The 25,869-nt window shown below is 42.7% G+C and overlaps 1 protein-coding gene across 2 annotated transcripts; it reads left to right on the top strand.

The window, feature by feature from the left end:
- Positions 1 to 14,445: 14,445 nt before the first annotated feature.
- KBTBD8 (kelch repeat and BTB domain containing 8) lies at positions 14,446 to 25,166 on the top strand. Of its 2 annotated transcripts, none has more exons than XM_030500694.1 (4): positions 14,446 to 14,600; positions 16,855 to 17,065; positions 17,719 to 18,833; positions 21,567 to 25,166. In XM_030500694.1, exons 1-4 carry the CDS (start codon positions 14,585 to 14,587, stop codon positions 22,028 to 22,030), a joined length of 1,806 nt encoding a protein of 601 aa, XP_030356554.1. In that variant the 5' UTR covers positions 14,446 to 14,584; the 3' UTR covers positions 22,031 to 25,166. The 2 variants fall into 2 exon arrangements, with proteins under 2 accessions (XP_030356554.1, XP_030356555.1); XM_030500695.1 differs by having other exon boundaries at positions 16,906 to 17,065; positions 21,567 to 23,321.
- Positions 25,167 to 25,869: the final 703 nt, after the last annotated feature.

The following is a 25,869-nucleotide window of genomic DNA, read 5'->3' as shown; positions in this document are numbered from 1 at the left end:
TGCTGTGCCATGGTGCGAGTCCAGCCACTGCCCCACTGCAAAGTCCTCAGTGGGGTTAGCATTAAAGCCATGGCAGAGTCCAAGAGTTGGACCATGAGGTCACGGTCAAAAAGAGGGATTTTGGAGATGCATTCACCTGTGAACTTCCTTTGCAGGAGTGGAACATGGGGCCCTGTGCAGTGCTGTCGAGGCAGAAATCCCCTCAGTCACTGCGGGCCAGTTGGGAGATGTGGTGCAGGGTGTGTGTCCTGTAGGAGAAGCTGGCTGCAAAGTGATCCTCGCAGGTCAGGCAAAGCTGGCTCCATGTGGCTGGCTGCATCTCAGAAGACTTTCAGGACATGTTATGAACCATACAAACATGCAGCTAGGCAAAATATTGCTTATGCCACTTTTATTTTTTCTTGAAATAAATCACTTGAAGAAAGTTACATTAATTGTCTGGGGAGCAGTTTACTCTCTCATTTCAAAATACCATGGTGTAGTGCTTTATTCATCGAATCATCGAATCATAGAATAGTTTGGGTTGGAAGGGACCTTCAAAGGTCATCTCGTCCACTCTCCCTGCAATGAGCAGGGACATCTTCAACTAGATCAGGTTGCCCAGAACCACATCCAGCCTGGCCTTGAGTGTCTCCAGGGATGGGGCATCCACCGCTTCTCTGGGCAACCTGTGCCAGGATTTTACCACCCTCTTGTAGTTTAAAACCATCACCCCCCATCCTATCACAACAGGCCCTGATAAAAGTCTCTCCACATCCTTCTTATGGGCTCTTTTTAAGTACTGAAATGCCACAATAATGGGTTCTGTTTCTGATGATGCCCAAATATTTATTGATTGTGTTATTGATCGGAGGGCTATCAAGTTACCTGGTAGCTACCAGGCCACTCAGGAATTATTAGTGTACAAACTGCAAACAGAAGAAGAAAAAACCCAACTTGGGTGATGGATTGTTCTGTGTGTTTGGGCAGACAATGCCAGCAAAAACAATGGAGCTAAATCCCATTGGCAGGGGAAGGACCGCTTTCTGATGAACAAAAAGAGAGCAAGCCAGGTGAGTGCTGCTCACACTGTCCTGTCTGCACTGGCCACGTTCCTTCACTGGTACCAATGGGTACCAAAGCCCATTTAAAATGGCACAAAGGAATTCACACTGGCACACTTTAAAGCAGTGAGCATTTTAAGCAGTCTGGCAGTGAGAGTAATTTTGTTCAACAGAGGAGATGGACTTCTTAGGTTAAATAAGAGAAATCCTGAAACAATCCAGGAATCCTGTCTTTTTTCTTTTAGATATGAATATGCTGTCTTTTTTCTTTTAGATATGAATAATCACATTTTTACCTCCCTGCTACTCACAGTCACCTGGTTTGCAAACAGAAACAAACCATTTCAGCTTAATTTGTACAGGCAGTGACCCTGCAAGTAGCAGGACAGGAAATCTGGGTTCAGCTTTCTCTCCACTGGTACCCAGGAGCTTGGGAACATTCAGATTCTAAGCAACACTTCCTCCGGAGTCAGGAAAATCTCAGAAATGTCAGTAGCTGTGGATCACAAACTTAGTTTCTTTCTCTCCCTCCACTGTCCCTGAGCAAACCACTGGACTGGGCTCCCTGTGTGCCCGTCACAGCCTGGATGAGCCTGGAGGCCCAGGAGAAGCTGAGATGGATATTGCTCAGTGTTCTACTGAAGCCTGGAACATGAAGCCCCTTTGGAAAGGACTAGCAGTGTCTCCTACACATGAATACCTTGAAAACCTGATCAAGCTCACTTAGATACCTCTGTCATAGAAACAAGCTACTACCTAGAGCAGAGAGCCCATTGTGGCAGCCAGGCAGAGCTGGTTGGACCCCTCTCCTGAGTTGCCAGCACTTCTATCCAGCTATATAACCTGAAAACAACCATGTGAACAAAACTGTGGGTGTTCACAACTGAAAGAGGAGCTTGCACCAGCTTTGGATAGCAACAGTCTTTAGGCTTTGCAGCTTGGGATGCTAAGAAGGGGCTGCAGCATATTGCCTTGTAATAACATGAAGCAAAAGCTCAGCACAAAGTCTGTGAACCAGATAAGATTGATTAAACAATTTCTAACCAACGGGGTTGCACATAAAAATTTTATTAAAACCTCAAGTGCTAATTTTATTTCCTGGGTCTGTCACTCCTATTTTTTTCTTTTTATTCAGTAGTGATAATTACTACATTAGAAATTAAATGAACCTCATATACTACATCTTTCAGACCTCCTAGGAGAGTTGTGAAAGTGATTTAGAGAGGTGAATTTGCTATTGTGCCTAATCAAGTTACAGTAATTGTCACCTATAATTTTAACTTGACTGCTATGTGTTTAATTGGGAGCTTTACCTTTGTTTTTTTGTAACTGAGCTTCTCTGTGACTGTTTTCCTACTTTCTACCTCCTCCCAAACCCAGTGACAGAAAACAAATCAGTGCATACAGCTGTGCAGTTAACAGCATTGCTGTTTGCTGCTACATTGGCTTCTTCATCAACCTGATGTGCTGCAGCATCAGGTGATTTTCCATGTAAGACCAGCACCAGGTTGTCTCCCTTGAGATTATTATCACAGCTGTGTAGATATCAGTGGCAATAAAGGGGCTTTCTGGCCTTAAGGGAATCCTTAACAGGGCTGTAAGCATTGCAGTACTCTGGGGATTGCAAAGGTAAGTCTTAGGACTGTCTTATGTGTTGCAGTACCTGCTGTTCTGCTTTCTACATTGTGCTTCAGAGATGCTGGGCTATGTGCAGCCACTGTAGAAAAGCTTATTAATAAATCCCTTAGCCTGATTGCCTCAGTCAGGCCACAGCTTTTCTCTCCATGAGCTTTGCAGGGCAGTAAACTGCCCAGCAAGCCGAAGGGTTTACAGGACAGCAGGAGGGGACCTGCAGGTGAGTGGCAAAGTAAGAACAGTGGAGTCAAAGGCATCCCAATGATTCATAGCAAGACCCCAAGCTACCTAGTTTGGGAGCTGGGACAAGGGTAGGCTTGTGGAGGCTGCAAATGTCTCCTTCCAAACAGACATAGTTTAATGCACAGGTTTCCTTATGTGGTCTAAGATCCAGGTCATTCAGTTCTAAAACAGGTGTGCTTGTTCCTCCTTCCCTTTTCTTTCTAAAGAAATGGTTTATGCACATATATAGATGTGTATAAAACCCATTTCTAAGACAAGGGGTTTGCACATATATAGACCTATTCAGGCTTCAACCTACAAGGAGATGAGGTTTTTTCTGGTTTTAGGGAAGATTCTGATGATTATGAACATGGAAACTCTAAATTGTTCATCTAATTATTGACCTTCAATCCTCCTGGATGCCTACCCAGTATCAGATTGAAAAATGGGGCTGCTTCTGACCAGACCTCTTCAACATAATGCAGTACTTGCCCCACTGCAGTCACATAATACATAAAACCTGCTCAATTTAGGTTGAGATCAGGCTTTATAGTTTTAGACAGTCTGTTATGGATCCTTAAAGATCCAGAGAGGTTACATTATGCCGATACAATTAATGGAGGTTATTTGAAACTATTTACCAATGTAACACAGAAATGACTGTGCTCGTGTGGCTTTGTGCTCCCATTCTGGAGCGATGTGTGTAGAATAGCAGTAACCTTGTCCCTGAATAATTCATGTTGTTTGTCAGCCGCTCTTTTAAGCCTTTCTGCTTAACCACAGAAGATTAGCATTTTTGTTTCTTTTTTTAATCAAAGGTTTGGGGTAGGAGGAAGGGGGAGTGTTGGTTTCCTTTTTAGCTTACTTTAAACACTTCCCCAGGCTTTCAGTATGTAACTTAGCTATTCAAATTGGGATATTTTGGCCTTAGAAGCATTTTAGCTAGCTCTTAGGCCTGCTACATTATACAACTTCCTAGTAAATCATGAATAAGTTGAAAGGCTATAGAGTTTTTTTCCTAATTTCTCAAGGGTCCTTTTACTACCTAATTTGTTTTCATCCCATGTTATTTACTAACTCTAATCAACTCTTCTGGTATCGTTCCAGTCCACAAGTGTGGGAAGGTTTGGCAAGTAATGTGTGTCAGCGGAGGGGGTTTGAAAGATCCTGGCCTTGAAATGAATATTGTTGGTTGGAAATTGGGCTGCATTCATTACATGCTGGTGTTCTCCTGAGCTCTGTCTTCAAGTAAGGATGCTCCACTGATGTAAGCCAGCAAAGCTCTGCTAGGGTTCTGAGGCGATGCTGAGTTGCACAGCTGCAGCTCAGCAGTTCAGCCTCAAAATCACCAGGCTGGAAGTAAAAGCCAAAGGTCTGGCTCAGAGCAAAGTGAGAAGGGAATGCCAACCTTGGCAAATGCAGGTTTGGGGGTGTATTTTCTTTGCTTCTGTCTTGGGGTCATGCAAAGTAGTGTTTGAGGTTTTTTGAGGGGTTTTTTCTTAAATTGAAGGTGAAAATTTGAATTTGCTATCCCATGCTGTATATCTCAGCAAAGGAGAACAACAGAGGTAAGACAAGGGGTTTGCAATACCACTAGCTGATGGGATGACAGTAGGAGGCAGCCTGCTGAAACCAGCCTGACACCTTGGCTGGGAGCTCCTTCTGACCAAGAGGTCACTCAGTTGGTGTCACAGCTCCTTTGACGGTCTGTGGATCCACACCAGCCCCTTGTGTCTGAGTAAACCATAATCACTGGCACGCAACAGCAGCCAAGTCCTGTTGGCAAAAGTGTATCACTGAAGGGAAGATGTTTGGGTTCTCATGCTGACAGATTTAACAGAGAAATGTTGATGTGTGTGAAGAGCTTTATGGACATATCTGGTGAAGGAGAGGTTGGGGGTGAGATCACTGCTGTAAGGAAACAAATTCCCCATTTCTGCAAGGCATCTCTGCTCTCAGCACTTCTGTTTGTTCTTTTCCATGCTCCTTCTTTGACTCTGAATCTCCCTTTGACATGCCAGGTGAGGTCTGGCAGGGACGGGGTGATAGAAGCTGGTACATGGCCACAGCTGTTTGAGGAGCACTGTGGTGTGTGACATACACTCCTTCCTCTGGCACTTAGAGTTGGATTATCTCCTTTTTGCCATTGCTGCTGCTTTTCTTTTTCTCTCTATGCCATAACATTTAGGAAGCAAAATTGGAATGATCTTGGGGAAAAAAAAATGGATTTTGAGACTGCTGTGTCACATCCCAAAATTTTCAATGCAAACTTTCCAATGCAAACTTTCCAGTCAGTTTAATTTTCAAAATGCTGGCACTGAGCTTCTTGTCCTTCCCTTATTGATACTGTTCAAGCCTCTTCTTCTGGAACTGCAGCTTGTTCTATTGTGTGTGTTTGCCAAGAGCCAGTCCACAGCTCCCACTCTGACATGTGGTTGAAATGACAGCTCCAGCTTTCACACACTGGTGCGCTGTAGTCGCTGGGGAGTTTCTCTAGTTTCTCTGTTCCTGTTCCACTATTAGGTTTCAAACCTCCCTGCCGAGTAGCTGTCCTCAAGTCACATCAGGTAAGCTTAGCTATGCATTGAATTTGGAGAGTGGAACTAATCCCACATTTCAGCTTTAGATAGAGGAGAACAATGAGGGAGGGAGCTAAGCCTCGCCTCTGTCTGCAAGGTAAGGGTTTTAATAGATTAAAAGAAACAGATGCCCTACTACACTTCAGCATGTGTGTTGCACCTAATTGCAGGTCTACCTCTGAGCTGAATGCCAGGCCTACATATTTGAGATAAAATATGTATAATGCATAGTGTATTACACACGTCTAAATTATGTGTATTATGTTCAATGTGTGTATGTTGTGGTTCATTACTCCTGACAGGAAAGCTGTAATGCCAGGCTCAATAGTCTGTGTATAAATTCAGGAAGCTACAGAAAACTATTATCATTAGCAGAGAGGAGCCAACCTCAACAAAAACGTGCTTCTGCTTTCCCAACTGTTGATACTTCTGTCACCGAAATAATCAAGTTCTACCCCCAAGTTTCATCTCCACTGCTCTGTTGAGGAGTGACTGGCTCATAGTGGATTTTCTCCCAGCGTTCCCTTTGCCTTGAGGGGACACTTATATTGACTGTGATAGAAGCGGGTTTAAATTTTCTTAATGATAAAAAGATGAATCTTTATTCAGAACTGAATTTATAAAACCCTTATTTATAAAGATTTGAATCTTTTAGCTGAAAGGAGCGGATATGCTAGCTGCTAAAAATGGTACTTCATTGTCTCACCAGTTCCCCAAAGTGCACTTGCTATTTTCTTTGGCAAAGAGAGGAAAAATTTAATTTTCCCTCATTTGAAATGTAAAAAGAATGGTGAGTAAAAGTGACTGCCCTGAGATCCTGCCTGCACAGTGCATGCTAGAAATGAGAACAGCCTCAGCAAGAAGGAAGTGGCATTAAAATTACCTTCCCTTTTAGCATTCATACTATCGCTATGATTAATAAAAGAACTGAGCTCCGAGTGCTCTCCATGCCTATGACAAGCAAGCATGATCAATGTGAGAAAGGAATGAACATCCGAACTCATTTTCCCTGCCCTTCAATTCCCATGCTCCTTGTGTTGCTGATGAGCTTTGCTTCCAGTTTGTTCAGGGCAGCAGGAGTGATGGGCCACTTCCCAGCAGGTGGAGGAGCCCTTCCCAAGCCAGGTCTTGGGAGGGATGGATGAGCTGCTGAAGCCTGAGGACTTCCAGGGAGCTGGCCCAGCCGTTCGTTCAGTCATGTTTGTAGGCTTGCTTGCTTGGAAACCCTTCCCCTTTCCACCCGACAGCCAAAAAGTGAATGTCCTGCTAGCTCCAAGTATCACATGAGCTGTTTTATCTTAATTATTTTTGCTTGGAAAGCTTTTCTTTCTTCTTCCAGGTTAAAGAGCAGGCATGTTGTCTCAGCACAGTTAAATCCCACAGCTTATTACCATGAAATGCGTGAGCTTAGAGGATATGAAAGTGTTCCATCCAAGAGGATATGAAAGTCGTCTGCCCAGAGAGAGTTCAAGGCCTCTTCTATGAGGAACGCAGTTCCAGGCTTTAAAGCTGTGTCAGGATTTTCAAAAAGGAATGCAAAATGGCCTTTTAAACTGGCAATTATTTTCCATATATCATCAAGACAGACTTTTAGAGGAGAAATTCAGTTTGGAAGGGTTCCTCTGCTTCAGAGGTGCAATGGCAGCATGTGCAGAGACAGTCCAGCTAGCTACAACTTGACTAGCATGGAGACCCGAAAGCAGCTTAATCACTGAATCTTTTGGAGCCTAAATTAGGTGTCTGGTCTGTATTGTAGATGGCATCACTGCATCTTTACTCCTGGTAGTATATCCTTGGTGTGTGTATATGTGAGTACATACCTGAATGACCTTATCTGGGGAAGGGTGGGGGTCAAATGGAAGGAAACCTTGTCCATCTTGCTGCTCTGGATTCCAGAATGAGTCATCTTCCCTTCTGTACATTCTAACACAGTATTTGCAAATAACTTCTAGGAATCCACCCATTGTCTGACTTCCAGTTATCTGATTTACTCTGCTGCGCAGGGATTTTAGAGGAAATAACCTTTCATTCTTTTTAACACATAACCATTAAATACACTTTTACAGTCGATAACAGGCGAGGCATTCCCTGAAGACCTCAGCTCAGTGTCTCTCCATTCAACAATAAAGCTATTGACCACAATGAGATAAGGGTCTAAAGCCACAATCAGAAGATAAAAATTGCCAGTACCCACAAATATGTAAACTGAAGTTGTCATAAACAGTGAAATATTCCAAAAGCCATAGAAGATAAATGATGCAGTTGAATTTGGGTGCGTCAAGTAAACAAGGGCAGGTAATGAGATATCTGTATCACAACCCACTACTTAAAAAGCCTTGTACCATGTATTAAACTTACTTCCTTATGAAAGCTGACACACTCTATACAAGAAACCAAATACAGGGACACTTACAAAAATATTCACACTATCCATTACCCTTCCAAGGATGTTCAGTTTGTTTACGATTGCTACTGTTCTACATTCAGTGAATAGGCCTATAATCCCCCACTGCCCCATCTTGTTGTCAGATACCATTGACTCAAAAATAGCCCTTAAAAATCAGATGTCTGCTGAGATGCTTTTTTTTTAAGCAATGAGTCTTCTGAGTTATGAAACTAACTCCAACGTGTTAAGCTTCCAGAGTTCTTCAGGCTGAAAGATTGAAGAGGAGAGATATTTTCCTTCCTGTTGCAGCACCAGGGATTGTCTTTTCTGTATTCAACTTCTTTAAAACACATACACAAAAAGTTACTGGAGAAAGAACTAAAAAACCCAGCAGCTCTGAGCAATAACTTCAGAATGGCCCATTGGATGGTATTGAGTGGTTCCAGTTTATGATACTCTCCCTAAAAAGAAACAAATGTGGTTGCAGCTATACCAGCTCCCCCAGTTAAGAAGGAAAATGAGTTTGCTCTTAACCTTGGTTTGTTCCAGGCAGAAGTGCTTTATTTTTTTCTCTTCCCTTTCCCAAGCCATCTGTACTCTTTGGGAAGTACCTACACCTTTCCTATGGTTGAATCCCATTCTGACTAGTGGCTGGATCGGTTTTACATCTACATTACTGCATTGAAGCCCCAGGTCTTAATCGTCAGAGCTGACCAGGCTGTCAGTGACCTGGAGGTCTGCCTATGTTTTTTACATGCAAGTTGTAAAGTTCTATTAATACACATATGTAGGTAGAAACAAAAGTGGATGCAGAAGAGAAGGAGCAGTAAGAAGTCATCGCTCTTCTCTATTGTTAGCTTGTCCACCACTGCAAGGGTTGGTCTGGTCTGGGCCCTTTGGATGTAGAGAGGAGGTAGCTAGAAGGGTTTGGAGATGAGTTTAAACTACTTGTTCAAGTACAGTTCCGAGACAAGGCCAGGAACACACCTCCTCCTGCTCTGGATGGGGCGTATTCCTGCTTTGTATGTGGGTTGGTTTAGAGAGTGGACCAGAAGCCTGGGGAATATGGGTCATATTTACTGACGAGAGGGATTTCAGAAACTCTAGGTCTGATATACAGTGTTTGCTCCAAAGCTGCAAGAAGAAGCTGCTTATTTTTCAAGTGGTGCTTTTAAACATGGCTTTTAGGAATAAGAAACATGCACAGATGTGCATGAAATACTGACATAAATACATTACCTAGAGTTAATTCAGTTTCAGTGAATGCTCCGGTGAAGCCACATTTTCTGGTGGCAGCGGGGCTCTGATGCACCCCTCTGTAACAGCTGTGAGAAGCTTAAAAGTCCTGGCATGTTAAGGAGGGATGATCATAAAAATATGATTAGAGACTTGACAAATTGGAACAGAGCTCATACACTGAGTCTGCTGTAACCCAAGCAGCACCATTCCCTTTGAGTTTGCTGTTGGGTTCTACCTGCTGAAATGGGAGGTTTCACTGAAACCTGCTGGATCTCCTCTTTGTGTCCCCTGTGTAGAGCAGATCCAGTGGAGTTCTGATTTCCCATCTCTATGCAGGTACCCAACTTTCTCTATCAGGCTCCTAGTAATCACAGACTGCTCTTGGGAAACTTTATGTTGGCGATGGATGAATGGGCATTTTCTTCTGAAGTGGCTGCTCCAGAATACATTGCTGTCACGTCACCTAAACAATGCTGGTCACCCACATTTCCAGTAGCTGCTGGGACTTGCTGGAAAGGTTAGAGCTTGTCATTCTGAGATAAGGAGGGATTAGCTGTGCGATCCCAGTCAGCCTTAAGAGAAAGGTTAAACACTTCGGGAGGAGGAAGTACGCGTGTGTGTGCGCACATGTGTCTTCCAAAACAACAGATGGTTTCAATAAAGTTGCTCCTGCTGCTATGAAGTGGCACTTCTTGACATTAGTAGAGCCATATCTCATCAGGGTTCTTGTTTCTACCAGCCTGTCTCAGCAAAGCCAAATCCACTGTACAGTATGTGGTAATCAAAAAGGCACTCCGATATCTGCCCCATTAATTGCCCCCTGCCAGCTTTCCCTCTCTTCTGATGTAAGGCCAACTGTGCTCAGTATGTCGGGATCAATCAGCTTTGAAGGGCAACTTTCCCTAATGATCCGCAATTCCCTCTACTTAAACTGCAGCAAGAACTGTCCTTTTAAGGATCCTGCAAGAAATGCATGATTTCTGGGAACCACGAAACAAAAACCTCTCCGCTTCAATCGATATATCGATGTATTAAATTATTGTGCAACTAAATTAATGTGCCCCTTGGTGACAGAACTGCAGAAAATGAGCAGTGGTTTATGCATTAAAGACAAACTGGTAAAAGATTGTTTTTCAAGCTTAGATTGTGCCATAGTGAATATCAAGGTTTTTCCTATTAAAGTATGAGGGGGTTTCAGAGTGCAGTTGTCACCTGTATTGCTTCTCACAGACTCATGGTACAACTTAAAGCGTACAAATAATGAGTTGTAACTATTAGTCATTGAGACATTTGGGAGACAGCAAGTAGTAATATTATTTACTACTGGAATCACAGAATGGTTTGGGTTGGAAAGGGCCTTAAGATCATCTAGTTCCAACCCCCTGCCATGGGCAGGGATACCTCACTCTAGACCATGTCGCCCAAGGCTCTGTCCAACCTGGCCTTGAACACTGGCAGGGATGGCGCATTTACCACTTCTTTGGTCAGCCTGTTCCAGCACCTCACCACCCTCACAGTAAAGAACTTCTTCCTTTTATCTAACCTGAGCTTCCCTCGTTTCAGTTCAAACCCATTCCCCCTTGTCCTATTGCTACAGTCCCTAATGAAGAGTCCCTCTCCGGCATCCCTGCAGGCTCCCTTCAGATACTGGAAGGTTGCTATGAGGTCTACGCAGCTTCTCTTCTCCAGGCTGAACAGTATTTTACTTAAATCTTACAGTTAAACAATTTTGCTGGAAAATAATGCTTTTTTTATTATTTTTTAACTCAAGAAATTAATTAAAAAAGCGACTTTTCAAAATGTTGCTGTGAAAGACTAAAAAGCTGCTTGAACAACCCCCTATTCCTATTTTTCTTTAAATTTTGGTCCAATTGCGTTTATTATCTTCATTTTGCTGGCAGGAGGCAGTATGAAAAGTCTTACCTAACACTGTGTAGCAAGAGCTGGCGCCTCCAAGTGCTCTGTGCACTATCTGTTGCACAGCAGGAGCACTGGGGGTGGCTTGGGCAGTTCCCTACCAGATGACCCAAACCAATAATTTGCCAAAGATATGAGGCTTTCTTGGTCTCTGTGTTGAAGGTAGATGAACCAGAGTTCTCTAATTAACTTGTTCTGTAGGTGTAACGAAGAAGAAAAACATCTCAATAGGCTGAGAGAGTTGGGCTTGTTCAGCCTGGAGAAGAGAAGGCTTTGGAGAGACCTTAGAGCAGCTCCCAGTGCCTAAAGGGGCTGACAAGCAAGCTGGAGAGGGGCTTTTGACAGGGGCCCGTAGGGACAGGACAAGGGGCAATGGCTTTATATGGATAAAGGGGAGATTGAGATGAGATATTAGGAAGAAGCTCTTCCCTGTGAGGGTGCTGAGGCGCTGGCACAGGGTGCCCAGAGAAGCTGTGGCTGCCCCATCCCTGGCAGTGTTCAAGGCCAGGTTGGACACAGGGGCTTGGAGCAACCTGCTCTAGTGGAAGGTGTCCCTGCCCGTGGCAGGGGGTGGAACTGGATGAGCTTTAAGGCCCCTTCCAACCCAAGCCAGTCTGGGATTTGATGATTTTCAATAACTGCATTGTTTGTTCAAACTTTCTTTTTTCTTTTATCTAAGTTCTCAAATATCTGAAGAAGTGTGTATTGTGTTCATCTTCTCCTGAAACTCTTTTCTTCCTCTCTTTTCATTCTTGGGCCCGTAACAAAGACACTCTTTATTCCAAAGGCAAGATTCCCAGAACAAGCAGTGCCAGTTCTGAGTTCATAAGGGGGTGATGTTTCTAATCACTCATAAATGACAGACATGGACTCTCTATTCCCTCCTGGTTGAGATTATTTCATTTGAACCTTTGGAATATCAAATGAGAAAAATACGCTTTCCCCACCAAGTGTTTTCAGATGCATGTTTTTAATTCCTGTATCTGCAGGAATGATAAATTGGGTGTGAAGTTAAAGCATAAGTGAAAGCATCCCAGTCCCTCGATAACAGGACATTTTGGATTCTTGCAAAATCTCAAAATGGTATCACCAGTTTCAGTGCATTGCAGGCCAAAAGAAAACCCAAACAAACCAAAATACAAACCAACAAAACCACCCTACCCAAACTAATTAGAATATTGATAAAGAAATTGACATCGATATGTCTATCCACAGCTCCCCTCTGTCTCCTGGGAAGCCAAAATCCATGAAATCAAATAATATGATCAACAGCATGCAAGTAAATTAGTGCAAGCACCAAGCTGAGAACCCAATATTCTGACTTGTAGTTCTATGCTCAAACAGAGGGCCTGCATTGCTTTGCAGGCAAAACAATGACAGCGAGAAAGAAAAGGATGCAGCAGATGGAAAGGGAGCTGGAACTCATTAAGCGTCTTGTAATTTCTGAAAGAAGGGTTCTAATATTTGTGTGTAATGAAAATGCCGTTTCTAACACCTAGCTTTAATGTGCTAGGTGACTGCCACGGATTTCGGAGCAACTTGCACAGGCACATGCTTCTCCTTTTGCACCTCAGCAATCCAGTAAATAATAGGCAGAAGGGGGAGAAAAAGCACGTCCTTGGACTTCCATGGGTGAGCTCCATTGTGCTAAGTCTCCTGAGTGCTAGGGACTAACAGTGAATGCTTCCAGAGAAGAGAGGGGTGGTGGTGTATTACACTTGAGAAGGCTTCAGACTAAGAGAAATTGCTGATATCAATGCCTCTTAAAGAATATTTAAACCTGTTTGTATCACAGTGTATGTGCTTCACCAAGGAGCGTACAAAGGTTTTTATTTCAAGAAAAGCTTTCACTCCAAAGCATCGCTTCGATGCGGTATCTATATTAAAAAACATTCTCTGTTTTGCTTCTGCATTTCGAACGCTAATCCAGCCCGACCCAAGTGTCCACAGCAAAGGAAATGAGCTATCTCAGGCGGTGTCATTTGCTGCATGGTAAGAGTGGAGGTATTCTCCTTCCCCCCGTTTTATATTCCGAGGGACAATTTCACAGGCCGTGCCACTGCTGAATGTGGAAATTGGAAAAACTGCAGGATCGATTTGCAGACGTGAAGTTCTATTTTCTTTTTACACCTCCTTCATCAGCGTCTCTATCATCCCTGTGCTGTGTGGCATTAGTATCGACAGCAGCCTGGACACCACTGATAATTGCTAAACTGAGGGAAAGCCATGCCTTGCAAGTGAAAGCAAAGCCACGTCAGCAGCAGGTGGATGACACCGAGTGGGACTGTTCTTGCCTTTAAATCCATCCACTTTAGAGCATCGGTGATGGACCCATGTTACTGCTTCTGAGAGTTAAAGGGAAATGTATTTTACAAATATTATTGAAATTGGTTTGGTTTGCATTGTTTTTTCTTAACAGGACTTCCCAGCTAAAAGCTGTGAAGTTGTATTAAATCTATTGTCATTAAACCCAGAAAAACATACTGGACTTTGTCATGCTTCCATTATGGTTCGTTCTTCCTTCATTAACTGCATTTCACAAAGAGGAGGAAAAAAACCACCTCTTCCACAGCAAACTTCTGCTAATGACTCAGTCACCAAGAATGAAACCAGTGGCTCGTTGCTGCAGAGAACTGGAAAAGCTGGTGACTATCAGCCACTTGATCTCCGGGATGGAGACAGAAACGTGCTTTGTGACATTAAAGGTGAGCGCCAACAGAATGGCTGCTTGTCTGTGCTGGAGCCGTTCAGCTGCTCTGTGTGTCGGCTGATCTGGCTGGGTGTTATGAACACTGGCAAAATAAAGACTCCTGGCATGATGAGCTTTCAGACTAAGCAGTCCATTATGGTTTTCATTAAAGGCCAATTCTGCCTTGCACAGCTCTGGGTCTTACATGCAGGCACTGCCCTGCCCCAACCACATCGTTGCAGTGTTAGGATGATGGCAGGCTTTTTCTTCTTCCCCTTTTCTGCCCATTGTCCAGCAGCACCCTGGTGGCTGCCTTGCCCGGCTAGTTGGGCGCATAGCTTCAGGGTGACACCTCTGTTCCCGTTTGGGAGCGTTTGTCTAAGGCGGAAGAGAGGCTGATATAGCAAGAATCGGGATGGGTTTATTTATGTGGAGAGGCCGTTTCTGCTGGGTGCCCCTGGAGAAGAGAACACTCATAGCAGGGTGCTGACGGCTCCCCGCACTCCCCTGCCTGAGGGCCCCAAAATGGCCGCTCCGCCTTGAGGCGCGTTGCTACGCGACGGGCAGAGCCCGTTCCCCGCCCCCCCCCAGCCTCCTCCTTTAAACTACAACACCCAATCAGCCCGCCCAGGGGGAACTACAACTCCCAGCATGCTCCGCATGCAGAGGGGTGGTGCGGCGCCGGTGGGGGGGAATGCACTACATTTCCCGTCAGGCAGCGGGGGCGCTGGCCAATCAGCGCGCTCCAGGTTGGCCGGTGCGAGGAGTGGGGTTGGCTTCCGCGGGAGTAAGCGGGCCGCGGAGAGGAAGCGGCGCGGGTGACATTTCCTCTCGGGCCGCCCCTCTCTGCCGCTGCCGGAGCGGGGCCCCGAGAATGGCAGCGTTAGGAGGTCGGTGCGGCCGGGCCAGCCGTGTGCGGGGAGCGGGCTGGAGGGGAACAGCGGCCTGTGGGATGGGGCACCCGGGGAGGGGTGGCTGCTGAGGGAGGGCGGGGGGGGGCGCGCTGTGTTGTGAGGAGTGTCCGGGGTCGGGTGGGGGGGCACAAGAGGAGGGGCGGCGGGGCCTGTCCGTGCGGGGTGTCCGTGGGGAGAACGGAGCTTGGGGTCCCTGGGGTGAGGGGGGAATGTGAGAGGTGGAGGCCCGGCGGGACGGGGGTGCTTGGCTGAGGGGCCTGCGATGTGGGGAAGGTGATGGCAGAGGAGGGTGTTTGGGGTGGGGGGGATGTGGGCAGGGGTGTGAGGGGGGGCTGGTGGGGGAGAGCAGCACCGCGTGAGGTGCAGCGGTGCTTTGTTAGGGTGGAGGGAGGGTTTCCTGCGAGGGGCACCCCCACGCTTGTGGCCTGGGTGAGGGGAGCTCTGCCGAGAGGGGTTGTGCGCGGTGAAAGGCTTCTATGAACGTGGATGTGTGGGGAGTGGAGAAGGGAGGGGGGGTCTGGGAAATTAATGTGTTTTGGGGTGATGTCTGGGAGAAACAGTTAAAATTTTGAGGTGCAAGTGAGAGGGATGTTGACAGAGGATGAAGATGCTTGGGGAAGGAGGGGGAAAATGAAGGTGATGAAAATGACTGGGAAGGTTTAGCGGGGTGAAAGCTGAAATGTGGATAGTGTCAAGGATTAAATAGAATATGTGTATGAGTACCTGTTCTAGCACTAGAAGCTGCCTTGCTTGTATGTGCTCATTGCCCGAGTGACTGGCACGGTCAGAAAAGAACTGTTTTGCGTCTTTTTCACTGTTAGAAAAATAAATTAAACTCTCCTGCAATAGTAGCTACAGCAAAGCTTTCTGCACATCAAAGCTGTGGTAGGTAGGAAGCCTTGGAACAGATCTAGCAAAGTGTTATTTACTTGGAATTTGCTCATTAGTGATTAACGCTCTTTCTAAACAAGTACCAATTCTCCCCTTCCTTAATGGTTGGTGAGTTTTGAATGTCGGAGCTCAATTAGTGTGATAAAGTCAAGTCCCCTGTTGTAGATCTTACCTTAAGTATTTACTATTATATGGGAGGAGTAGAAGGGGCAGAGAAGAAAGTGTTTTGAAGGCTTTTCCTAACAGTACTTTGAAAAGACACTGACAATATTTGGCCACAAGCCTCCATGGGAAATGTGTGCCCAACAGCAGATTCCTACTGATTTAATTGTGGCTGCTCAAAGCTGTGTCTGAATTCTGAGTAAGAGAAACTGTAACTGCTGTTTATCACCACGAGTTAGAATCGAAATCTCCTATTCGTCAGCAGCATTGTTGTTTGCTATCCTCATTGCCCCTTTGTGTTGCCCAAAATTTGTTGGAAGCATTCTCTGTTGCAGTCAGCAGCTTTACCTGATTTGCAGCTCTTGCCACCTAATGTTTTTCTTTTGAGCTCTCCTTTGTTGTTGTTGTTGTTGCGTAAAAATTTGGTGGCTATTACGAAACAGTTTTTCGGGCTTGAGGTATTGCTCAATTTTCACTTTGGGCTTTACTTCATTAGGCACATCACATGTTACTTAGAAGCATATGCTCCACTTCCTATGTTTTCATGATGATATGTGAGCTCCTTCATAGCCGAGTGATTTGAAATGGCAGTTGTATTTTATTTGTAAAGAAAAACATTTAACCGCCCATACAAACTGATGTGAATTTAAGTTTGTTGCCCAACATATTTACTGTTTCTTCATGAGTCCACGCTCTTAACCATCGCTTGTGTAAGTTAGGAGCCAGTTCCTGTTTCAGTGTAGAGTTAAGCTTGTACATATAGACTTGTGTAATGGTGATGTAGGTTGGGAGCCTATTTTATTCTTCTCCTTTCTTTGTTTTTCCCATTTTATAAGTCAGGAAGCGTTGTGATTCTTGACTTAATTTCCCCCTCTTCCCGGTGATACGGAATAAAGATGAACTGTTTATATGAGCTTTTTCTTAATGTAAATAGATACAATTTTATTGGTTAATGGTAACCAACATGTACATTGGGAAAAGGAAAAAAAAAATAAGGTGTCTTTATATCTTTACTCTTGAAAATGTTAGACTTGCTGTCAATGAATGGTGACAGTGAGGAAGTATGGAATATTAATGTGTACTAATTTTTGCTCCTGCATGGTTTTTCTTTGGGGGAGAGGGTTGGGGTGCTGGATTTCTTGTTTGTTAGTTAAACAGTTTCAATTTTGCTTTGTAGAACCAAGTAAGTTTTCACAAACAGTGAACGGAATTCCTTCTTCAAACCCAGTCAGCAGTGGAATGGACCCCTTCCATGCTTGTAGTATTCTTCAACAGCTTAAAACCATGTATGATGAAGGACAACTGACAGATATCGTAGTGGAGGTGGATCATGGGAAAACATTCTCCTGTCATAGGAATGTTCTTGCTGCAATCAGTCCTTACTTCAGGTACAATAGTCCATTGTTCTAGTGATCAAAAGCAGGATTATAATTGAAGTTCATTAAATGAAAATTAAAAATCACACCTATACTAATATTCCATGGAACTTGATAATACAGTGCACCTAGTAAGTAAAGGTTATTGTTCTCTTCAGATCAGTGAATTAGCAGTGTCTGCTTATCAAAGGGGAGTTTCACTGGAGAAAATGTTACATGATTTAACAAAAAAAACATACCCCAAACAAAATTGCCTCCAGTTTTGAGGGTATCTTGGATACAAGAACAGCATATTTAAACTCTTTGTTTCCTTTCCAAGTTATATATTCTAGTGTGCTGGAATATGCATGAGATATAACATGTTGAAAGTTGAATGCAAAGACTTGGGCATATCTAGAGCTTGGCTTTTAAACTGAATGAATCTTAATACAAGGTTAGTGAGAGAATTAAGCACGAAATTCGAGTTTGCCACTTTCGTTTCAGTAAGTCTAGAACTGATCTTAAATTTAGGTACCCAAACAGCACAGTGTAACAGCAGTGATAAATGTATTTGAGCTCATACAAGGGCAAACTGATTGGGATTAGCTGTACACTATAACTTCATTTCTCATACCTGTACTTAGAAGGTGATTACAAATAAACTGCTGAATGTTTTTCTTTTGTAGATCTATGTTCACTAGCGGCCTTACAGAGAGTACCCAGAAAGAAGTTCGTATAGTTGGTGTTGAAGCAGAGTCAATGCATTTAGTATTGAACTATGCATATACCTCCAGAGTAATGCTGACAGAGGCCAACGTTCAAGCTTTGTTCACTGCAGCTAGTATCTTCCAGATCCCTTCCATACAAGACCAGTGTGCTAAATATATGATCAGTCATTTGGACCCACAGAACTCCATCGGGGTGTTTATCTTTGCTGATCACTATGGTCATCAGGAACTCAAAGACAGATCACAAGACTACATTCGTAAAAAGTTTCTGAGTGTCACCAAAGAGCAAGAATTTCTTCACTTGAGAAAAGACCAACTCATAAGTATACTCGACAGTGATGACTTAAATGTAGACAAAGAAGAACATGTTTATGACAGCATTATAAGGTGGTTTGAGCATGAACAAAATAAGAGAGAAGTGCACCTTCCAGAAATATTTGCCAAATGCATCCGTATGCCTCTGTTGGAAGAGACATTTTTAGAGAAAATCCCTCCCGTGTTTGCACAGGCTATGGCCAAAAGCTGTGTACAAAAGGGACAACATAGTGCCAATGGCTATACACAACGGCTTGGAATGACCGCTTCTGAAATGATCATATGCTTTGATGCTGCCCACAAACACTCAGGAAAGAAGCAAACAGTGCCTTGTTTAGATTCGGTCACAGGGAGAGTGTTTAAACTATGCAAGCCACCAAATGACTTGAGGGAGGTTGGAATTCTTGTATCTCCTGATAACGATATTTATATTGCGGGTGGTTACAGACCGAGCAGCAGCGAGGTCTCCATTGACCACAGAGCAGAGAGTGATTTTTGGATGTATGATCACTCTGGCAATAGGTGGATTCCGAAAGCTCCTTTGTTGCGAGCCAGAATAGGCTGCAAACTGGTTCATTGCTGTGGTAAACTGTATGCAATAGGTGGTCGTGTTTATGAAGGAGATGGACGTAACTCACTCAAGTCTGTGGAGTGTTATGACAGCCGAGAGAACTGTTGGACAGCTGTCTGTCCAATGCCGGTAGCAATGGAGTTTCATAGTGCTGTGGAATATAAGGATAACATCTATGTTTTACAGGGTAAGGTGGTTTGACTGACTACATGGTGTTTTCTTGGAAGTGGGGATTGTTCAATCTGACTACGCTCCTTTAAGCACCTTGGAAAACCCAAATTTCCTGGATGCTTAGAGTGCACCTGGGACAACAGAGTGGAAGGAAAGCTAGGGAGAGCAGTGGGCGAGGAAGAGTGAGGCTGCTTGAGTTCCTGTGCCCTGGGAATGTGTCACTAAATTGTAGTATTGAGTTGCTGCACAAATGGCAATTTTGGTGGTGTTCTAAGTTAATATTATAGTACTAAATTTTATTGTGAAAGTTCTTCGTCTGGGTGAAATGCACTAATGTTGAAGAACAGATATTGTCCTCTGAAAAAGGAGGTTTCATTTTATTTAGCTAAACCTGTGAAAATTCCTGGTGTCTGTATTCTTGGTGACCACTGAAGGCCTTCATTGCATCCTCTACCCTGCTATTTGAAGTCAACCTGGTAACTAAGAAAGATGATTTATCTCTTTCTAGTTAGTTCTGTTTCTTTGGTCAGTAATTGTATAGTGCCTTTGCATCCTTTCTTCAAGTAAATAATCAGATTTATTGGTGTATTAGATATTGATTATTAAATTAATAAACAGGATCATTATCAGAATGGATCAAATAATTTAGTCTTTATTTATGGATATCTTCTATAAAACACCTATTTGTTTGTATGGATGAGCCATATAGCAGTCCACACATAAAAGTGCTGAGACTGGTCTATGTAGTAAGAGTCCCAAAAAGTGGAGAGAAAGAAGAGAGGGTGTCTTGGTTACGTTTTGCTAAGGGCCACCCCTGAAAACACCTGCAGAAGTTGGAGTCTTAGATTCATATCAACTCCCTCTTTGGGTTGCTCTCCATACAAAGCTGGACCAGAAGAAAGAAATAGGATAGAGAATACTGTAAGGTCATTGTTGCTTACTGGAAGAACTCAAGTGGATTTCTTGACTTTGCTTCCCTGCCACTCCGTAAGGTTGGGCTTCCACATGATTCGCAGAGACTTCTATTGTTACTGTATCGGGTTTGACTTTTGTTGGTTGTAGCTTTAAATAATTCTGTTACACTAGCAAGTTGCCTCAGTCTGTCTCTTCTGTTGGGTCAGACATCTGCTTTAGATGGTTAAGGAGTGCTGAAGAATATTTAGTGTAATCCTTAACATAGTGATAAGACGAGGGGTAATCGGTTTAAACTGAAAGAGTGGCCATTTAGATGAGATACAAGGAAGAACTGCTTTTCAGTGAGGGTGCTGAGGCTCTGGCACAAGTTGCCCAGAGAAGCTGTGGCTGCCCCATCCCTGACAGTGTTCAAGGCCAGGCTGGACGGGGCTTGGAACAACCTGCTCTAGTGGAAGGTGTCCCTGCCCATGGCAGGGGGTTGGAACTGGATGAGCTTTAAAGTCCCTTCCAACCCAAACCAGTCTGTGATTTAACTTGGTAGAGTATTTGTTCGTCCTTTAAATGTTTATTAGAACTGCTAAAAAGTGAACAATTTTATAACCTACAGAATTTGTTTACAGATTTTGTCTGCACTAATTCTATGCTTCAGTGGTTTAAATGACAACTCAATGCTTGCAAGGTACTTCACTGTGCAAGCAGCAAATTATAAAGATTTATGTTACGGGAAATAGGCAACTCTTCTGTTTGAGTGTGGTAGATAAAACCTTGATTGAGTTACACTCAAGTAGTATAAAAAAGTTAACTTTCAATAATTTTTCTAGAGAAAGGTCATAAGTTTGAAGTAGTCAATAAGGATGGATGAGAGTGTTAAAATGCCATTGGAACACGAGCATCAGTCATAGGAGATCACACCGTGGAACAAAAATTAATCATCAGAAATGTATTATCTGTAAGACTTGGCTTTTAAGCTGTCCCCCATTCATTTTACTGTATCATTGCTGTATTCTTTGTTTATACCTGAGGTGCTCGGTTACACAGCAGCTTGGTTAAAATTCTTAAAACAGCCATGTGAAATCATATATGATTTGAATTATGCTGGTATTTGGCAAATATCAGGCCTTTCTTTCCCCAAGCTTTACAAAACACAGGGTGGTCTTTATCAAATTCACAGAGCATGAGCTTTCAGTCATCTGAACTTCCATTATCTGCAGCCTGTAGATGCTTCTCTGTGCAGTGAACAGGTGTTTTGTAATCACATCACAAAACTAACGATGAATCAGTAGCTTCATACAAATATTCACCTGGCATCCTTCTAAGCAAATCAACCCAAATGTGTAACCCAGCCGCTTGATACAAGTAGTTTCAAAATCTGTGTGGTGCAAGACACAATTATTTGCTCAGGTTTAATGACTTCCTGGCACTGAATTCTGGGACTCCACGGTCTGTAGATGACCCATTGTGAAGATGTTAAAGAATGAAACAAATACTTCAGACATTTCAAGACTTGAATCGTGAAAGGATTTGTCCCAAATTATTAAGCATGGTTTAGAAGTAGTAAAGTAGTAAATATGTAAAACACTGTATGTCTGATACATTTCACATTCCCTCTTCTTCAGCTGGAATAGAAACTCGAAGTAGTTTTTACTCATGCTGTTAATGTGTTTGTAAAGCTCCTGGACAAAAGCAGGCCATGGTGCTAGGGTTTTTGGGATCAGGGCACTTAAAAATTGGTAGGCTGTGTCTGTGGAAGAACATATCTGAAAGCTTAGTAGCTGCAGAATTGCTGTTCTGGGAATGAAGCGTAAGTTATGTTTTATTTTTCCTCTCTTTTCAGGGGAATTTTTTCTCTGCTATGATCCTCAGAAGGATTACTGGGGCTTTTTGACCCCAATGACTGTGCCTAGACTCCAAGGCTTGGCAACTGTGTACAATGACTCCATCTACTACATAGCTGGAACCTGTGGAAACCATCAACGTATGTTTACCGTAGAGGCCTATGACATTGAACAAAATAAGTGGACTCGAAAAAAAGACTTCCCGTGTGATCAGTCCATTAATCCATATATAAAACTCGTACTCCTCAAAAACAAACTCCATCTGTTTGTCAGAGCTACTCAAGTCACTGTTGAAGAACATGTTTTCAGAACCAGCAGGAAGAATTCGCTCTACCAGTATGATGAGGTTACTGACCAATGGCAAAAAGTCTATGAGACTCCAGACAGGCTCTGGGATTTGGGCCGGCATTTTGAATGTGTTGTTGCTAAATTGTATCCACAGTGTCTTCAGAAAGTTATTTAAATTTTGTTTGTTTTCAGTCACAGGCCTTAGTGATTTCAGTGGTGATCTGATGCTAGAGAAAACATGTCTTAAAAGAAAACAAAGAAATCCTGTCAGTATTTATTGTAAGCTGAAACAGACCGTTTGTTGTATACGGGGACGGGTGCTCTTTAAAGGTTGCAGTCTGGGGAAGGAATACTGGTTCAGTTTCATATTTACTGATGCTTTCCTGGGAAATGAGAAGGAGGTTACAAAGTGCAATTATCAGCATTTTTTTTTTTCTGGTAAACACTTAATCATGTCATACTAGAGGGTTGGTTTTGTGGTAAGAGCAAATTAAGCGGAAGAGCCAGGATAACTATGCACTACAGTGAAAGAAAATCTAGCATTACTAGCTAAGGATGTCCAAGATGTTTTGAAGTGACTTTTCTTTTTTTCCCTCCTCTCCTTTTTTTTTTAAATACGGGTAAATTTTGAGGCAATATCACTAAGTTGGTTTTGTTTGGGTTTTTTTTATTTTAGATTGAAAGTGCATAGAGGAATGATAGATCCTGATTCATAATGATCTCTCCTTTTTTTTCGTACTGTTTTTGAAGTCTGCAAAGACGTTTTGTGATGTTGTTTGTGCACTACAATTCGGGAGGAAAACTTAAGTCCTCAAGTCAGAATTGGAGCACAGAGTACCTTTGCCTCGGACGGATCCTGTTCACGTTACTGTACCACTTCTTGTTTGTGGATTTCTGAGCTTAACGATGGGGGGAATCCCAACACCTATTTTCTGCCACATAGATGTAGTGCTGTAAAACCAGTTTTTTTTAACACTGCTTAACAACTTTTTTCCATCCCATAAAGGGCTTTAACCCAAAAGTTGATGGTGCTAGTACGTTTTTAATACTTTGTCTGAAATGGGCCGGCCTTATGCTACTGTTTAAGACAGCCTGTTAGTTTCCATGAAGTGTGTCTGTCGTCAGGCCCTGTCCTGTCATCAGATTGTCTTTTTTAACATAACATTTTTACTGCAGTGGTATTCTTGCACAGAATGATGACAGGATATGGCCTTAATAATATTGATTATTTTTCTTTTCTTTTTGTGTGGAGTGTTCCTTTTGTCTCCACTGAAGTACAGTGCTATGTGCAGAGTTGGCATGTGCTCCAGTAGTTTGGAAAAGTGTGGCTTAACTTGACAAGTTGTTCTTTTCTCCCCGCAGTCAAGCCCTCAAATAATTCCTATTTCATTCTGATCTATAATGTGAAAACTTGCACTACTGAGCTGTCTTCGTAATCTGGTGTATTAAAGGAAAATTGACAATAAGTGTCCGTGGCTTAAATACTCTTAGGTGCAAATACAGAATAGGAATCCAATATATTGCAACACTTTTCTCTATGTATTTAACATTTAGTTTATTTTTAAGTAGTAAAGAAGTTCAGAGTTCAGCCTCTACTTCCATAGTGAAAACTGGATTTAAAAGGGAAAAGATGAATCTTAAAACTCGTATCACCAGGTTTAATTCATTCCAGCTCTAATTTTTGCGGGGCTGTGTGTTATCTTACTCTTCCCTGTTTTCTCCAATTGACTTAAGGAAACCAGTTAACTTGAAATAGCAGTGGCCATCGCTGGCTGTAAGTGCTTACCACTATCTGGCTTCACAGCTGGTCTTTTGGTGAGCTAAATATTTAGCTCGTTGTTTATCCCCCCTGGCATGGCCGAGGATTTCAATAGTGTTTGTTTACAATGTGGTCTTGCTGTTCCCAAATGGAATCTCTCTAACCTATGACAATACATACCTGGTTCTATTTCTTAATTCTTGCACAAAGTGTTTAAAAGGCAAAAACAAACACAAAAACTGTGAAATGAAAAGGAGAAATAAAGAAAAAGCCTCTTTTGCATTACATACCTCATCTTCCAGAGACTCACCAAACCGCTGCTTTTGAACGCGAGCGCCTGAATTGACAATTCTTGCTAAGACTGCATTTTCCAACAGTGTTGAGGTGTGTTGTTTCTTGTTTAGTTTTCCTCCGGATACTGTTTTCTGTGTATCCATAGCCAAGAATAAGAGTGTTGGTGTTTTTTAAAAGTACAACTGATTTCAGTTTTACAATTACCCTTAGTCCTTGGCTAGCTCTCTTTGCGCTGTTGTAGGCCTCTAGCTGCAAGCTTTCTGAAGCACCCTCCCTAACAGTGTTGCATTTGTGTGTAAAACCATTTCTTTGCAAAGTGTTATGTACCTTTTTTTTTTTTCTTCCCTTTTTTTTTGTTTTTTTGGTTGGTTTTGGTTTTTTGTTGTTTTGGGTTTTTTTTTAAGCTTGGTTGAATATTTACAAGACTTCTTGCTGCTTTTTGACAATCTTCTATATTTATTTAGTAGAACAAATTTCAATATATTACTTGAAACTATGAAATAGAATTGAGTTAGCAGTCGACTGGTCATGTGATGTATAGAAGTACAATATGCTGTGGTTAATTCTACAGTAGGTTTGTTCATTTTGTTTTATCTGCACTAAAGTACGAAGATCTCCATTCTGTTTAACCATTCAAACTGAGGGTGTGATCCAAGTCTGTCATGTGTTTAAAAGTTAAATCCTGGAACTTGCTCTGGGAGTAGAATATACTAAATCTTTTGCATGAGGAGTTTGTTGAGACAGTAATGTAGCTGTGACATTTTGCCAATTCTTAAATGCTTCTACGTTTTGCTGAAAGTCAGATTCCTGGTAAAGTTTTGCTTTAGAGTCAGGCTTAAGTAAACTTGCACAGCACAAGAGGAAAAAAAAGTAATTGCACCAAAGGTACTGATAATATTTAAACAGTAATCTGTACATTTTCCCCCACTTGGTATTTTTTCTTCATTCATTTCTTTCCCTTTATTAAATGAATTTCTAGCGTTGTGAGGACTTTGTGAGTGTAAATCTCTTTTTCCAGATTTCTTAGTTACTTTAGAAGGAAACATTTTGTAATTTCCACTCGATTCCATCAGTAAAATTTAGACTAACTAAAAGCAGTTCTGGTGCACCAACCATGCAGTGTGTGTATGTTCTACAAGAAATCGAAGAGCTCCCTGTTCGTAAGGCTGTTTAGAAATGGCATCCAACATTCAGTGCTCAGGTATGTTAGTAAGAAGTACTGTAGTCCTATGAGGGCAAATGTGTGGATTTTTAAACATTTTGCCATAATTGCACAATTTTGCATTTTTACTTAATGTCATGTTATGTTTCTTAAAATAAACCTATTGTTGAAATACAATGGAGTTAACTGGCTTTGTGATAAATCTCCTGCATGCCTTTTAGTAAACTTCTGCAAGCTAACCCAGTGAGACATCTTTCTGATGCTTATTCAGTTGTTTCTCTACCTGTGTGTAATGTATCTATGTAATTTCCTTTTTTAAGGCAGTACTATGCTGTTGCTTGAGGTGGAAGGTGCTTTGTTCTGCTTTGCTGTCTCCTTGTGGCTGTTCAGGTCTAACGTCTCATTTGCTTACATGCAGGTGACATCATCTTTCCTTTTCCTTTCCTACTTGCCTTTGCCTGGAGCTGTCATCCCAGCAGGAATGTCAAGTAGGGCATTCCAGTCTGATACTGCTGCACATTGGAAAACCCTGAAATGCTTCATACTGAGTTTCCCAGTGTCCTTACTTAGTAGGGAAGATACTTCCCAGGTGGTAAAAGGGAGGGAGAGAGCTCAGTGATGTTGGTTGCGAAGAGGTCTGCTGCAGAGCTGAGAACAAGAAGCCTCTTCTCCCCTAGCAATTTAAGCAAAAGGGACTTCTGATGTAGTGACAGTGCTTAGCACATCTGCTTGTAAATGATACTTTTTATTTGAGAACATTTGTTCCCTTTCAGGGACTGCCTAATGATGCTCAGTCATT

Source organism: Strigops habroptila, chromosome 11 (assembly GCF_004027225.2).
Source record: "Strigops habroptila isolate Jane chromosome 11, bStrHab1.2.pri, whole genome shotgun sequence".
Classification (NCBI taxonomy): domain Eukaryota; kingdom Metazoa; phylum Chordata; class Aves; order Psittaciformes; family Psittacidae; genus Strigops; species Strigops habroptila.
Note: the sequence above shows the minus strand (reverse complement) of the source record. Positions and strands in the feature narration are given on the sequence as shown.

Coding starts and splice junctions, on each gene's coding strand:
- KBTBD8 (XM_030500694.1), top strand. Junction 17,066..17,718: donor GCAATCAGTCCTTACTTCAG/GTACAATAGTCC, acceptor TTTCTTTTGTAG/ATCTATGTTCACTAGCGGCC. Junction 18,834..21,566: donor TAACATCTATGTTTTACAGG/GTAAGGTGGTTT, acceptor CTCTCTTTTCAG/GGGAATTTTTTCTCTGCTAT.